This window comes from Cupressus sempervirens, chromosome 11 (genome assembly GCF_028749045.1).
Source record: "Cupressus sempervirens isolate cs-2001-9-10 chromosome 11, ASM2874904v1, whole genome shotgun sequence".
Taxonomy (NCBI): Eukaryota; Viridiplantae; Streptophyta; class Pinopsida; order Cupressales; family Cupressaceae; genus Cupressus; species Cupressus sempervirens.
Window position 1 is genome coordinate 635,490,276 of NC_143128.1, and position 17,604 is coordinate 635,507,879.

The 17,604-nt window shown below is 36.4% G+C and overlaps 1 protein-coding gene across 1 annotated transcript; it reads left to right on the forward strand.

Annotated features, from left to right (window-relative positions):
• Positions 1–2,959: 2,959 nt before the first annotated feature.
• Positions 2,960–3,667, forward strand: LOC149531370 (uncharacterized). The gene has a single exon (XM_089808333.1). It carries the CDS (start codon positions 2,960–2,962, stop codon positions 3,665–3,667), a length of 708 nt encoding a protein of 235 aa, XP_089664459.1.
• Positions 3,668–17,604: the final 13,937 nt, after the last annotated feature.

Here is a 17,604-nt window from a genome sequence, read left to right on the forward strand (position 1 = left end):
GTAGCTCTCAAAGAGAAAGAGGAGCAAGCATATCAAATTCTTATTTTGCAAGCATGAAGTGCTACAATTGTGGTCATCTTGGACACCCTGCTTATAGGTGTCCTAAGAAGCCTTCTTCTTCAAATCCAAGAAAGAGAGTGGCATTTTTAAGAGAGGATTGTTCAAACAACAAGCATGCTAATGTAGATCATCTTGAGTCTAAAAAAGGAGAGAATTTGATGTATACGATTGTGATAATCAAACAACTTTCCCCTAATGAACCCAAACAAAGAAGGGCATTGTTTAGAATCAAGTGCAAGATTCTAGGCAAAGTATGCAAGGTGGTAGTGGACTCAGGATCCACTGATAATATCATCTCTAAAGAGGTTGTTACTAAACTAAAATTGAAAAGGATACCTCATGAGAATCCCTACAAGGTCACTTGGTTAAATAAGGGGCAAAGTATCTTGGTTAATGAGCAAGCTTGGGTGGATTTTTCCATAGCTAGTTACAAGGACAAATTGTTATGTGATATCTTTCCCATGGATGTTTGCCATCTTTTTCTAGGTACACCTTGGCAATTTGATAGGGAGATGGTTTATGATGGAAGGAAAAATTCCATTTCATTCAAGAAAGGAGGTAAGACCTTTAAAATTCAGTCTTTACTAGAAGAAGAGAAAACACAAGAAAAGGTTCCTAAGGTGTTGTTGTGTGGTGAGAAGGAGTTCTTAAGGGACCTTAAAAAAACTAAAAATAAAGGATTTGCTATCATCTTAAAGTCCAAAGAAGAGGAAAAATTAGAAAAAGAACTTTTGCCTATTGAAATGCAAACCTTGCTTGATAAGTACAAAGATATTGTAAGTGATGGTACCCCAACTACCTTACCTCTAAGGAGAGTCATTAGCCATCAAATTGACTTTGTTCTAGGTGCTTCATTGCCCAATAAAGCAACCTATAAGCTTACTCTAGATTGAAATTTGGAAGTTGCAAGACAAGTTCAAGAGTTGTTGGATCAAGGCCTAATTCAAAAGAGCATAAGACCATGTGTGGTTCTTGTGGTTTTGGTAGCCAAGAAGGGAGGAAAATGGAGGCTTTGTACTAATTCAAGAGCAATAAACTAGATCACAATTAGGTATAGGTTTCCCATACCCTAGATTGAAGACCTAATGGATTGTCTAGGTGGTGCTATGTACTTCACAAAGTTGGACTTGAAAAGTGGGTATCACCAAATTAGGATAAAGGAGGGAGATGATTGGAAAACAACATTCAAGACTAATGATGCTCTTTATGAGTATCTTGTATGCCATTTTGTCTCTCAAATGCTCCAAGTACCTTCATGAGACTCATGAATGAAGTACTTAAGGACTTCACCTGTAGATTTGTGGTGGTGTACCTAGATGATATTCTCATCTATAGCAAGAAAAAAGAAGAACATGTCAAGCATGTGGAGGCAGTCCTAAAGAGGCTTCATGAAGAGAAGTTGGTTATTAATCTTGAGAAATGTGAATTTTTCCAACAAAACCTGGTGTATATGGGTTTTTTTGTATCCAAAGGTTCTTTGAAGATGGATAAAGAGAATATTGATACTATCTTGAGTTGGCCAACACCTAATATAGCCAATGAGGTAAGAAGTTTTCATGGTTTGTCACAATTCTATAGGAAGTTCATTAGAAACTTTAGTGGGATTTGTGCACCTTTGTTGGATACTATCAAAGGAGGGGTCAAAATCAAATTTAAGTGGACCTTAAAGGCTAAAAAATCCTTTGAGTTGTTGAAGAAACAAGCAACTACCTAGCCTATATTGCAATTACCTACCTTTGAGAAGTTTTTCACCTTAGAATTTGATGCAAGTGGTTTAGCCATAGGTGGTGTTTTGAGTCAAGAGGGTAGGCCCATAGCTTTTTATAGTGAAAAACTTAATGAAGCCAAAAAGAGGTATTCATCTTATGACTTGGTGTTGTATGCCTTAGTGCAATGTCTTAGGAAGTGGAGGCAGTATTTGTTACCTAAGAAATTTGTGGTGTTTACTGACAACCAAGCCATTAGTTACATAAATACCCAAGAGAAATTAAGCAATAGGCACTTGAAATGGATTGACTACTTGCAGGCTTTCACTTTCACCATTAACCACAAGAAAGGGAAGCTTAACAAAGTAGTAGATGCACTCAGCAGAAGGATCATGACAGTCCAAGAAGTGCAGCTCCATAGCATGGGAATAGAAGGATTCAAACATCTCTATAAAGATGATGAAGATTTTGGTGAAGCATACAAGGTATGTTCAGATTTTGAGAACCATTTTCATAGCAAGTTTTCAGAATATACTTGGCAAAATGGGTTACTCTTCAAGGGTAATCAGTTGTGTGTTCCCAAGGGAACTATAAGGGAGAATCTCATTCAAGAGAAACACAATGGTAGCTTAAGTGGCCACTTAAGCCATTTTGGCATGAGAAAAACTTTGGAACTTGTACAAAGATTCTACTTTTGGCCTAGACTTGTTAGAGATGTTACCAAGTATGTGGAGCAATGCATCATATGCATGAAAGAAAAAGGAGGTATGAGTAATGCAAGTCTTTAGCAGCCTTTACCAATTCCTAATCATCCATGGGATTGTGTAAGCATGGATTTCAGTGTTGGTTTACCCAAAACCAAGCAAGGATTTGATAGTATTTTTGTTGTGGTGGATAGGTTTAGAAAAATGGCACATTTCATTCATTGAAGGACTACTAATGATGCTAGTCATATTGCTCATTTTTTCTTTAAGGAGGTAGTTAGGATTCATGGACTCCCTATGAATATTGTTTCAGATAGAGATGTGAAATTTATGAGTCATTTTTGGCAAACTCTATGGAAGAGGCTTGGTACTAACATTTCTTTTGGTTTAGTTTACCATCCTCAAACTAATGGTCAAACTGAAGTGGTTAACCAAACCTTAGGAAACCTCTTGAAGTGCCTTACAAAGGAGTATGGTCAGTCTTGGGATATGGTGATTTCACAAGCTGAATATGCATACAATGATAGAAAAAATAGAACAACCAGAAAAATCCCTTATGAAGTGGTTTATGACATGCATCCTAGAGGTGTATGTGAGTTGAAGAATCTTGGAGACTTGGATAAGAGGAGTGGACAAGCTGAAGACTTTTTTCAAACTATGAAGGAAATTCAGGACCAAGTTAGGCAAACTATCCAAGAGAACACTCAAAAACTCAAGGCTAAATTGGATGAAAAGAGGAAAGATATACAATTTGCTGTTGGTGACTATGTCATGGTACATTTGAACAAAGCAAGACTCCAAAAATGTGTTCCCACCAAGTTCCAAATGAAGAGGATAGGACCATGCAAGATTTTTGAAAGGTATGGAGCAAATGCTTACAAGGTGGATTTACCTCATGATCTCAGAATATCACCAATCTTTAATGTTCAAGATTTGGTAGCTTTCAAGAGTGTTGTATCTCCAACTACTATAGATATTCATGAAGATTTGGACCCTATTGCAACACCTCAGGTCATCAGATTGGAAGCAGTGAAGGTATTAGAAACAAGACCCACAAAGGCAACTAGGCACAAGGTGTACTTTGAACACCATATCAAATGGAAGGGAAAACCTAATTCAAAGGCTACTTGGGTGGCTGAGACTAAGTTCAAGAAGCTGGAAATTCCTTTGGACCTTCTTCAAGCTGGAGTTACTTGACTTTCCCTTGGGGGGGAGTATGGTGCAAGAGCACCTAGGCAGGCTAAGTGTGAAACCTAGGTATTTCCTTATTTTTGGCTTGTAGTGATGCAAGCCACATCACTAGTATAATAATAGGATCAACTAGGTCCTAAGGTGAGGTTAGATAGATTAGAAGAGCCCCACAATGCAATATTGCTCCTAATTGCTCAAAATTGCTCATTTGGCTCAATAGAGAATTTTAGGTTTTTGAGGGCCAAATAGGGAAATAAAGTGTTTTAGGGTCCTTATTAGGTGTTTTAGATCCATCTTAAGCCTTTTGGAAAGTTTGGTAGCAAGTAGATCAAGTTTGGATAGATAATTTGCAAAATTGCAAAAATTGCTCATTTTTTTGTAAAGTTGTCATTGCCAACTTTTGTAACTTTTATGCAAAAAGAACAACTTCTTTGTGGAAGACCTTCAACCACTTAAAGTAGTTAGAAAAATCCATGCCAAGAATATATTAGGTCAAACTCAACCTTTTCAAGAGGTTGGAGGAAGGAGAAATGAGAGTTTATGAATTCTAATCAACATTTTTACTACATTACAACAGTTTCTTGCTTTGAGTGTTTTTCATGCTTTGTACATATCAGAATTATGTTTTATGAGTTTGAAGTGTTAGTGGTATTTTTCCTTCATTTCTATTTTTATTTTTTGTGTTGTTATAGAGAGTTGCGTTTGTTTGAATAAATTATTTTGTAAGTTAGCAGGTTGCTATTCTAAAATGGGGGGTCTTAATGATGAGTCCTTCCTTCCTTCTTTTTCATGCTATCTCTTTTTGGAGTAGAGTTTTTCCCACTGGGTTTTCTCTATTTCTCCATTTCATAGAGATTTGGTTGTGATTGGGTACCTAGTGTAGGAGCACCTAGGCAGGCTAAGTGTGAAACCTAGGTATTTCCTCATTTTTGGCTTGTAGTGATGCTATCCACATCACTATTCTAATAATAGGATCAACTAGGTCCTAAGGTGAGGTTAGATAGATTAGAAGAGCCCCATAATGCAATATTGCTCCTAATTGCCCAAAATTGCTCATTTGGCTCAATAGAAAATTTTAGGTTTTTGAGGGCCAAATAGGGAAAGAAAGTGTTTTAGGGTCCTTATTAGGTGTTTTGGATCCATCTTAAGCCTTTTGGAAAGTTTGGTAGCAAGTAGAGCAAGTTTGGATAGATAATTTGCAAAATTGCAAAAATTGCTCATTTTTTTGCAAAGTTGTCATTGACAACTTTTGTAACTTTTATGCAAAAAGAGAAACTTCTTTGTGGGAGACCTTCAACCACTTAAAGTAGTTAGAAAAATCCATGCCAAGCCTGTATTAGGTCAAACTCAACCTTTTCAAGAGGTTGGAGGAAGGAGAAATGAGAGTTTACGAATTGTAATCAACATTTTTACTACATTACAACAGTTTCTTGCTTTGATTGTTTTTCATGCTTTGTACAGATCAGAATTAGGTTTTTATAAGTTTGAAGTGTTAGTGGTGGTTTTCTTTCATTTCTATTTATAGTTTTTGTGTTGTTACAAAGAGTTGTGTGTGTTCGAATAAATTATTTTTTAAGTTAGCAGGTTGTTGTTCTGAACTGGGCAGCTAATAAAAAATGGAGTCTTACGGCCTTTTCCCAACATATAAAATGTACAACCTCTTGGGATTTGGAACTAGACTCCTTTTACATTATGTACAAAAAAGGAAATCCCATGGGAAGCACGAAAAACATTTTTAAAGTGATGTCCTAGGCAAGCCAAATGCAACTTGGCTAGGAATCACAGTTGGGAAAATGAGCTATGGAGGGGATTGAACATTCAAACACCTTAATCTAGCTACATAGTGAGTAAGGAGAAGGTTTAAACTTGTTTCAATCCAATGGAGAGGTCTTGGAACATTTTACAAGGTGGTTTTCCATCACAACAACGATAAAGCACTTGAAATCCTCATTTTTGGCCTAAAATGGTACTTTGGTTGTACGGATAGTTTGGGGGCTGAACAATCATAGAATCTTGTAGTACTCCAAAAAGGGTATCGATTAATGTAATTTTTTTGTAGGGTTGTTAAGAATTTTTTCAAGAAATCTTGTTTCCAACTATTTAGGAGGGCTAATTCATAGTAGCCTTTTTGGAGCAATTTGGTGTATTTTCCCTAGTAGATTGAATGCACCTATGAAATCAGCATTGTTTAGGGTCATGGATGTTATAAGGAGTCTAAGAAAACCCTAGATGAAGAACTAGCACCCTTGGGGCTATAGATGGACTTGAGGGTTAGTAATGGACTGGAGTTGACTTGAAAGAAATTTGATGTTACTTTGTTGGTGTGCCCCCAAATGAAGGATTAGGATCTCTTGAGAAAGGTCCTAGTAAGTATAGGGTGTGAAGAAGCCCTAGTGGGTCTAGTGGTTGACCTAAGGTAGCCCTATGAGAGCTTGGGGTTTGGAAGCAAGGTTGGGGTGTTACATCAGTACCTCATCAGGCCTTGTTGTCAGGGCCCAAGTTTTCTTTTAGCATTTCATTGCATTTTCCTTGCTCTTTCTGCATTGTTTGTAGTTGCATTGTTGCTAATCTTAAGGGGGGCTATTAAAGTAAAATTTTAATTTAATTTCATTTATTAAATGTGCTTCACTCCCTTCTTATGATTTCACTTTATGCACCTTTTGGATTCATATTTAATAATTAATTAGTAATTATTAAATAGCATTTACCTTTTAGGTTACCCTTTTTGGGTTTCGATCTCCTTCTATAAGCATAGATCATTTATAATTATCATGCATCTTTTTCATTTCTAAGAATACATTTGCATTTTTTTCGAAGCAAACCCTTGCCTCCTCATCTTTTTCTTCTCTATGATAGGCTTTTACATGCACATATTCGTTGGGCTTTGTGGATTTGTATTGCTCAAATCCTTCACATTCATGATTTCATTTCTATTATCTAATAAGATGAAATGGAACAAAAAATGCATGAAATATATAATTTTACAAGAAATGTCCTGCAACATCATTTGTTTCTTTAACTTACATGATTTCTTCTCATGATCTTCAAATCTTTGTTCCATGTTGTCCTTGGATGATTGTTCTGATTGAATGGGTTTGTTGTTTCCCTATGTGGTATTTTTTATCATGACTATAGCTTTGATTAATTTTGTAATAACTACTCCAGTTGGAAAATTCCTCTCTAAAGGTTTTTTTCTTATCAAATATTCTCATGTTGTAATAAAGATTCAGGCAATAAAAAAATTTGTTAAGTTTGTTTTGAATAAAAAAAGATAGAAACACATTTTTATCAGGAATTATAAAGCATAAATTTTATTTCTCAGCCATTATGATCTTGGTTATAATTGTGCATCAGTCCTACTACTGTTAGTGTACCTCAATGTTTGAGTTAACCAAGTGGGAAAGACACTGGTGGATGTCATAAAATAAATCCCCTTTAACTATGCCTATTAAATCCATTCTCTTGAAAGGTTTTCAGAACTTTTCAACCTATCTATTTTGTGCACTACCATTGCTGAAATTACTTGAGGCATTTTGATGAATGATTTATGTGCCTTGTCTTCACTCATACATTTTTGTATGTAAGGTTAATATCACTTGTTCATACATGTTGAATCTTCTTAGTATATCGAAGGGTGCCACTTGAAATGGCCTGTGTGGTCAACAAGCATTTTAGATAACCATAAAATATATCCATTCTCCATAGTATATAATAAGATATTTCTCACATATTCAAATGGTAGGAAGGGTTTTTTTTGCAGAGTCTCTACATACATTGGTGCTACATCCCCAATCCTAATTGCTAATTTGTCTACATGGCTTTGTCTTCATTGCCCACCTCTTTCTATTCTCTATTGCTATCTAATTACTTGTTCCATGTATGTGATAATGGTGATAACATTTCTAAATGATTTTTGTATGGTAAAGAAATGGGAAGGGTAGTTTGTCTTCTAGTTCGATTAGAGGTGGCTTAAACTAAGAATCTGTGATAGGTAAGGATATGATCAAGTTCTTTCTTAGGCTATGAAGTATTTTAATGTTTAAACAATTCATCCTATAGTGTGTTATACACTTTCTCATGAGCATCAAATCATTCAAATACAAAATTTAAATTATAAGTTGTCAAATGTGAATTGGGTGTAGTCATTTTTCAGCATAGATGGAACCATGGGTGTGATTGAGCATGGTGTTGCATAGTCATATATTGTAGTGATAATCACAATGGCCTCCAAAACCACAACTTTTTTCTCTATGTTCTTTCTTGTAGTGATCACCATTGTAGTACAAACCTCTTATAATGTGTGTACCAACTCCAACCTCCATGTTTCTCTTCCTAATATTTCCCCTATTAATATAGTTTTCTTAGTTAGTAAAACTCTCATATATTCTCACTAGATTTTTAAGGTTTCAAAGGTTGTTTTTTGTACCATTTGATTATGTAGGCACAAACATGTGTTTACAACATGTACATATGCACAGGGGATATCTTCAAGATCAGGACTGACTCTAACACAAGCCTTGTGCAGGTAATTTTGAGGCAGCCAAGTTTAAAACAAGCAACTTGGTCACATGGTGTGGTCATATGGGACATAACTTTGACTACTTCGAGATGGGAAGGCTGGGTATTTCCAACAAGGGGTGGCCTTTCCTTAAGGCTTCATTTGCACAATGGACCCCATATGTTCAATGGTTTTTTCATCTAAATATGAGAAATGTCAATTTTTTAGGATCTTCACATTTCCCTTCTTAAAAAAAAGATCAAAAAAAGGGGCTTACCAAGTATGTTGATAGCCATTTTAGACCAGAAGTTGATGACGGTCATGAGAGAAGTGAAAAATACCAACCAAAATTTGTGTTTGTGTGCACTTCCCTTTTTGGATTGAGAGGCCATAGAAAGCATAAAACCAAAGCCACCTGCATGCTAAAAGTGTCAGCAGGATTAAGGCAAAGTGCTTCTTTAGTTTTCTAACGCTCTCCATTCCATTCAAGATAAATAACATTAGAAAAATCTAGAAAAGAAAGACCCGCATAAATTCAGTTGTCAAAACCCTTAGGCTGTATAAATACATCAAGTTGTCTCATATGCAAGAATTCTAGGATATTTGCAAGATGAAATAGGATATTTCATGGGGATACAATATCATTAGTCACTCCACAATGCTATTTTCTATGATGGGAAAAATAGAATAGAAAGAGGATGTCGTTAACTCACAAAAAAATTGAGAAATGGTGTGAGAGAAAAATGGGAGTAAATGGAAGGTCAACTCGAACTTCAACAAGAGGGAAATGGACAATGAATGCAAGATAGTCATGAGAATTCTAAACTAAGTGATTGATGTAAGATAGTCATAGGATATTTCAAGGGGATACAATATCATTAATCACTCCACAATGCTATTGTCTATGATGGGAAAAATAGAATAGAAAGAGGATGTCATTAACTCACGAAAAATTTGACAAATGGTGTGAGAGAAAAATGGGAGCAAATGGAAGGTCAGCCTGAACTTCAACAAGAGGGAAATGGACAATGAATGCAAGATACTCATGAGAATTCTAAACTAATTGATTGATTTTCAAAGGTGATGTTTTCTCCAGATGGTTTGAATGGCATTCCAATGACATGCTTGGGTGCAAAATGACACATTCCAAATATGTGTCTTCCTATCTCTTCTCCATGATATTTCCTAGCCCTATCATTTGCAACAACCTGATGAAAACATAGAGGAAGACCTCAAAGTTGCTAAACAAATCAAATGGGAGGCTAATCTTACTCCTATTGTCTCGCAAGCCCAAGTGCAATTTACAATTGTTAGTGCAAAAAATAGATTAGAATTGTTCAGAAAGGGCATAATTTGACATAGGGGAGACGACCTAGTACTTGAACACCCTAACTTCATGTTTATCAAAATCCTATGTGGAAATTTCAAATTACTCTCAATTTTTTATAGCAGCTTATTTTGCGAGTCATCTACATATAACTAAGGTTTCAAGTCCACATCACCCATTATGATACCAGTTCAACATGCATTTTTCCAAGTTGTCCAAAATAACCCAAATAAAAAGTGAGACCAATGGTCGTGCATAAAGGGTACCCATACTTGCATAGTTGATGTGGCATCACATCATTGGTTAATTTTTATAGCTAAGGGTACATTTTATTCAATTTTGGTTAGTCATCATTGTACTAACAACTTTAGAGTCAAAAGTATTAGTACAAAGTTGTCAAAAAAATTACCCATTAAGTCAATAAGTGTAGGTATCAAGTCAACAAATCCTATCACAACTATTAGAGCACATTCAAGTATCGAGTCCTCTCCCCTAATTAGAGTTGGGTGGTGATCTACCTATGGAAGAACTAGGCGATTAAATGGAAGATGCTCAAGAAGAGGGAAGAATAGCGGATTCATGAGTTACCTCAATATAATTGCGATAAAGTATGGTGATTAGAAAATAATCTTGCTATAGAATTAGAAAATCTATTGGAAAAAGACTTCAAAATAATAGATGGAGCAAAAATAAAGGTTCTTAACAGGATAATACAACATGAGTTTGATGGCCGGGGTATGAGCTCTATTTTTTAGGAGTGGAAGATTCTATGAGATTTTTTGAGGGGACTAGGGCTGGAGTTCCATGGAAGGGGTCTTCCTATAAAATAGAGAAGAAGTGGCTTTCTATTTTTTAGGGAAAAATTTTAAGCTAGCGGTCCCATGAATTATTATATGCAAAATTTTCTTGTGCCAAAACCAAGTCACAATTAGAAGTTTTATCTCCAATTAAACATCTCAAAAGGTTATCCAAACTTCTATTTACAACTTCAATTTTTCCATTTGTCTATGGATGAAATGTAGAGTTAAACTCAAGCTTAGTATTCAAATTCTTCCAAAGTATTCTCCTAAAACACCTAGTAGACTTAGTATCTCTATCTGAAATAATACTCTTAGGTAATCCATGAAGTCTCACAATCTCTCATAAAATAAAACTACTATGTATATTGCATGTGATGTCTTCTTACAAGGTATACAATGTGTCATTTTGGAAAATCTATCAGCAAGTACAAAGATAGAAGCATTACCTCTCTAAGTTCAAGGTAAGCTGAAAAAAAAATCATATTGATATCTTCCCAAGGTCTACAAGGAATAAGTAAAGGTGTATACAATCCCACTTTTTGACCACCTCCTTTAGCTACTTGACAAATTTTGTAACTCCTCACCATTCTTTGAACATCCTTATTCAACTGGGTTATTTTAAACAACATATCTTCTTGAATGAAATAGTCACTTATCTTACTCATTAGTTATATGATTCTTAAAAACTTTCCAAGGTTCTGCAAAATCAAGGTCAATTTCATAAAAGTTCTTTAGGTCCTCAACCCCAAGAACTTCAACTCTTATCTATGTCAACAAGCTTCTACTTCTTCTCAATGCATCTTCTACCTTATTTGACTATCCACTCTTATGTCTCTAATTCAACATATTTTAGCTTCACAAATATTATAAGGCTTTATTATCGGTGTACAACACACATTCTCTAGGCATCAAATAATGTTCTCATTTCTTCAAGGCTTGAATAATTGCATAGTATTCTTGATCACAAACTAAATATTTCCTCTTATCATCATTCACCTACTCACTATAAAAATCTATAGACTTACCTTCTTGACTCAAAATATAGCACTAATGATATTTCCACTAGCATCACAGACAACTTGATAAAAATTGTTAAAATTTGGTAAAGCAAGCAAGGTAATTCTATGACCTTTTCTTTCAATTTTTCAAATCTTTTTTTTGTGTGTCCATCTAAATTCCTTTTTATCACCTCTCATTATCTTTGTCATCATATTACATATTGAGCTAATTTTTTTAATAAACTTTCCATAGAAACTTTCCAAATCGTGAAATGACCTATCTTCTCCAACATTCTCAGGTGTAGGAAAATCAAGAGTAGCTTTTACCTTTTTAGAATCCATTTTCAATCCATTGAAAGAAATCATAAAACCAAGGCACATAATCTTCTCTTCATAAAAGAACATTTCTTCAAATTTATCGCAACTTTTCCTCTTTCAGCCTCTGCAATACTTGGCTGATACGAATTAGGTGTTCCTCTCTAGTCTTATTCTATATTAGTATGTCATCAAGGTATACAATCACAAATTTACCTAATAATTTCTTCAAAATCTCATTCACTAGTCTCATAAAAGTACTAGGTGCATTAGTTAAATCAAAAGGTGTAATCAACCACTTATTCAACCCTTCATTAGTCTTAAAGGTAGTCTTTCATTTATCCCCCTCTCTAATCCTAATACAATGATAGTCACTCTTTAAATCAATCTTTATAAAATATTTTTCTCCACTCAATCTATCAATAATGTCATCTATCTTAGGAAAAGGAAAACATATACTTCACTGTTATTTTGTTTATATCTCTAGAATTAGTGTACGTTGTCCATTCCTCATTCTTCTTAGGTGCCAATACAATAGGTATTGCACAAAGACTCAAACCTTCTCTGATCAAAGCCTTCTCGTGTAATTTTCACAATTGTCTATTCAAGTCTTCACTCTTTGCAATTGTTAGTCTATTTGGTACTCTATTAGACAAACTAGATCCAAGTATCAAATCCATGCAGTGACTTATACTTCTTACAAGGTGTAATCCATCAAGCACATTATCAAAAACAATATTTTGAAACTCATTCAAAAAAGATCTAACCTCATGTGCATGCTCAAGTTCATCTTTTTTCTCAGTCTTCCCAAGGAATAAAGAAAAGGAGACATTATGTTTATTCATGTCTTTCACAAATTGATTACCTTCAATCAAGCAAACTCTTACTCTAGCACAATCATTTTCCTTAGGTTTCTCTATTAAAGGAAACAATATTTGTTTCTTTCCATTGGCCCAAATAGTATATTGATTTAATCTACCATCATATAAAGCTTGTCCATCATTCTACCAAGGTCTTCCCAAAAAATTATGACAATAATCCATAAGCATAATATGACACAAAAATTCATCAAAATAGCTCTCAATCTTGAATTTCATGAGGTATTGTTGACTTACCAGTAACTTATGTTCATCCTTGATCCAAGCAATGTGATAAGGGCTAGGATGGCTTAGTCTCTATAATTTCAACTTAGATACCAACTCTTCATATGTCAAATTATCAAAACTACCACTATCAGTTATTACTTTGCAATATTTTCCCTTAATCTTACATTTGGGCTTGAAAATAATTTTCCTCAAAACATGTTCTCCATCTAATTTCTCATTCCACAAAGGTTTTCTAACCATCATATTCTCTCCTTACTCAGGTTCATTATGTACATCAATAGCTTCTTCTTGAATTGAAGTATTTCTGCTACTATTGTAATGTCCCCTTTCTAGCATTCATAGCCTGATGTTATCGTTAGCCTATTTCCCCATAGTCTTGTAGGCTAACTAGGACATTAAAGGGGCTTAGAGGCCATTTGTCCTAGACAGTTGCAGTTGCAGGTCTTTCTGAGGGGTTCTGGGGCAACTTTGGGCATACTTACTATTTATAGTAAGTCATCTTGGACATGGCCAGACATTCAGTCACAGTGGTATGTCGATGGTAATTGTTTAAAATTGATAGGAAAACTTATTTATCATTGATAAGATTTGTTATGCATTGATAAAGCCATTTTATAAAGTTAAATTTAAATATTTAACTTTATTAATGCATAGACTATAGCTTGTGGGAAATATTTAAATTAAAAGAGTTCCCTTTATTTTTATAACACATTGGAGACATAAGGTACATAAAGGGAGTTATGTTTTATCCCACATTGAGAAAACGAAGGATTGAGCTCTTGTGAGAACACTATAAAAGAAATGGAAGAGCTTTTTTTTTTGTATGCTTGGATGAAGATTAATGTTATGTTGCTAGATATCTAATTATCGGGCTTGGAGGACAGAATCCCTATTTGCTAGCAGTCTCTTCACTATTGGAAGACACAGTCAGGAGGATCAAGGGTGTTTTCACTTCAGGAAACACATTGGGTTTCATTTGGGGCGTTCGCATAAAGAAATTTACAAGGGTTTGAGATGTAGATCTGAAGTTAGTTATTGCTATAGTGCCGCATGAACAGTATTTTGCTACAGTTGGCATGAACAGTATTTTTCTACAGTACGGCGTGAACAGTGTTGGTATCAAGTTTACTTGTTTTTTCGGCTGATTAGAAGTTTGGAGGGCTGCCGACTACATCTACAAAATACTACGGCAACTAATTCCAGGTTTCTTCTATCAATTTTTGATACTTTGCATAATAATTGTTGAATACAAGTCTGAAAAGTTGTTGCAGCCTTTAAGGCAGCTATAAGTGCACATCTACATTTAAAAATCACCCTTTATCAGCAAATTGAAAGAGTTTCCAGATTTTTCATATACTGTTGAATGTGTGCCAAGTGTTTGTGAAAATGTTATGATGTGTATTATGCATTTTAATGTCACTTCATAGTTGTTCGTAAATCTACTCATTGGAAAGCAATTTATTGAGGAAATCAGCTTTATGAGTTTGCATACAAAGTGTTTGACAACATTCCTTAAGTTAAATTTCTACAAGTCAAAGTTCAAATCAGGGTAGGATATTACAGTGGTATTAGAGCTATAAGTCCTGCCATCCTGTGGAGGTCTTATAGGAAATTTGGAACTGGCAGATAGAGGGGAAAGTGTTTGATGAAATGTCAAAACACTAAAATCAAAGCATTTATGTTTGAGCATGCGACAGGGGCCTTATAATTTCTACAATACCAGAGCAAGACAAAGTAGGAGTTCAGACCTGCAAAGCAAACAGTCTAGTTCATCCGTACAGGGGGGTATAGAATCCAGTCATACAAACACAGCAGAGGTATTCTTTGATCAAGACAGCAATATGGGTGACCGAGATGATAGGAATACAAGATTAGGTGGAGGCGGGAATGCCGGTCTAGAGCCTGTAGAGGAAAGATTCTTACAGTTATTAGAGACCTTGGTACAGGGTCAGCGAGTAGTAGAACAAAGGGTACAGGAACAGAATCAGAGATTGGATCTTATGATGCAGATGATGGCTCATCAAATGGGGTTGAATGCTAACATGGGTGGAGGAAATAATCAGAATGGTAACAATCAGAATGGAAATGATCAGGATGGGACACATAATGGAGATGAACAAGTTGGGAACAATTTCGATCATGCACCCCAGCGAGCTAGGACAGTGAGTTCAAGGCCCATGATTCCTACATTTCCTCCTAGAGCTCCAGAGCAGCTTGTACCAGAGCCCCAAGTTACTGATATACAGGACCAGTTGAGGAGAGATTGGGAAGCCGGAGGGCCAAATTTTACTGCTGCAATTACCTTTAGGGAGTATATGGATGTGCAGATGAAACATATGCCACGTGGACATGACAGGAACCAGAGCTATGAGCTACGAAAGAAAGTAGGGAGACTTGAGTTACCATATTATGATGGCTCAGGAAAGTCTACAGCAAGAGCTTGGGTTCAAAAGCTTGACACATACTTTCAATTGAACCCCATGCCCGAGGAAGAAGCTATTAAGTATGCAGCAATTCATCTGGATGGGTTAGCACACGAGTGGTGGCATCATGGTATGGTCACTATGGGACATGCACACATTACCTCATATGTGGAGTTTATAGAGAGGCTGATTGAATGTTTTGATAGGAAGGATCCAGAACTCCATTTCAAGGAGTTAGCTCAGCTTAAACAGTGGGGATCATTGGAAACATACATTTCAGAGTTTCAGAAACTTGCAGTGTTAGTAACAGAATGGAGGATAACTAGTTCTATTTATGGATGGGTTAGCTGATCCGTTGAGAGGGTGGATTAAAGCTCTCAACCCTCCCACTTTGCAGGAAGCCATTAAGAAAGCTCGTGACATGGATTCCTCTTCATCTTCAAAAAATAAATCCCAGGAAAAGAGTTTCCCTTTAAGGAAAGATAAGGACAGGAAACCTTTTCATAAAGAGGTTCAGCCAGCTAAGGAGGAAAGTAAGAGGTTGGACAATGAGACGCTTAATGATCTCAAGAAGAAGAAGCTTTGTTTTCATTGCAAGGAGCCTTGGGATTTGTTACATAAGTGTCCATTGAAAGCAAAAGCTAAGCAGATGGAGTACTTTTCAACTGAAGAGTCAGTAGATGGAGATTTAGAGCAGTCATCTGAATCGGATGGAGATGATGATAGTTCTTCACAGGAGGAATCATGCGGTGATAGCATGATAGTTCAGTTGTCAAGTATACAGGAGGCCATCACTTTCAGAGTTAGGGGAACCTTGGATGGACAGAGAGTTGTGGCACTCATTGATACATGGGCGACACATAACTTCGTTGATGAGAAGTTTGTGACACGTAGAGGGCTACATACAGAGGAGCATAGGGGATTTAAGGTGATGGTTGTCGATGGCTTCAAAATTGAATGTACCAAGAAAATCTCCAACTTGTAGCTTCATTTGGGAGATTATGACATGACAGGAGATTTCTTTGTGGTCAACATTGGTGATCAGGATATGGTGCTTGGGATGAACTGGATGAAGTCTCTGGTAGAGTTTACATTTAACCTTAAGAAAATGGAAATGAGGTTTGAGGAAAATGGTAAGAAGATAGTGCTCAGAGGTTTTTCAGATGGGAGACTTCAAGTGGTGTCACTCAAGCGAATGCAGAGTTTCTTTAGACATGATCAGGTGCAGTGGGCAGCAGAGTTTAGAGTAATGCCTGAGATGACAGAGCAGCATAAACAAGAGTATCCACCTGATGTTAAAAAAATAATAACCAAACATACTAAGGTGTTTGGTGAGATACCTCCAGGGAGACCCTCGGATAGGGGAATCGAGCATGTTATTGAATTAGAGGAAGGGGCTAAGCCAGTTATCATCACACCTTACCGCCATCCAAAGAGATGTAAGGATGAAATAGAAAAGGCAATTAAGGAGTTGATTGACATGGGGCACATACGACCAAGCAAAAGTCCTTTCACTTCTTTAGTAGTATTGGTGAAGAAGAAGGATGGTACAATGAGGATGTGCATTGATTATAGGGAGCTAAACAAGAAGACAATCAAGAACCGATACCCTATCCTGCGCATCGATGAGCTTATTGATGAATTGCATGGTGCATGCTACTTCTCCAAGATTGATTTGAGATCCGGCTACCATCAGATATGGGTTAGAGAGGTGGATGTGGAGAAGACAGCTTTTAGATGCCACTATGGACATTTTGAGTTCTTAGTCATGCCCTTTGGGTTGACAAATGCCCCTGCCACTTTCCAGTCCTATATGAATAGAGTGTTCAAAGATCAGTTGAGGAAGTTTGTGTTGATATTTTTTGATGATATACTGATATACAGCCGTACTTGGGAGGAACATTTGAAGCATATTGATACAGTGCTCAGTATTCTAGAGAGGGAGTCATTATATGCCAACTTGAGTAAATGTGAGTTTGAGATGACAGAGTTGCTCTATCTAGGGCATATTATTAGTGCAGGAAGTGTTTGGGTTGACCCAGACAAGATCAGGGCCATTCTAGATTGGCCACCACCGAGGAACACTTCACAACTCAAGGGATTTCTCGAGCTTTGTGGGTTCTACCGCAGATTTGTGAAGGGATTTTCACAGATAGCAGCACCACTTACAGATTTGACACGGAAAGATAGTTTCAAGTGGTCAGAGAGGGCTCAGGATTGTTTTGACAAGTTTAAGGAGCTGATGAGTACATGTCCTATTTTAGCCATTCCAAATTTCACCAGGCCCTTTGAGCTACAGTGTGATGCCTCGGGAGAGGGCATAGGAGTTGTTCTCATGCAAGACAAACATCCCATCGCATATGAGAGTAGAAAATAATGAGGTGTGGAGAGAACCTACAGCATCTACGACAAAGAGATGCTAGCAATCATGCACGCGCTAGCTAAGTTCAAGCAGTACTTAGTGGGAAGCCGGTTC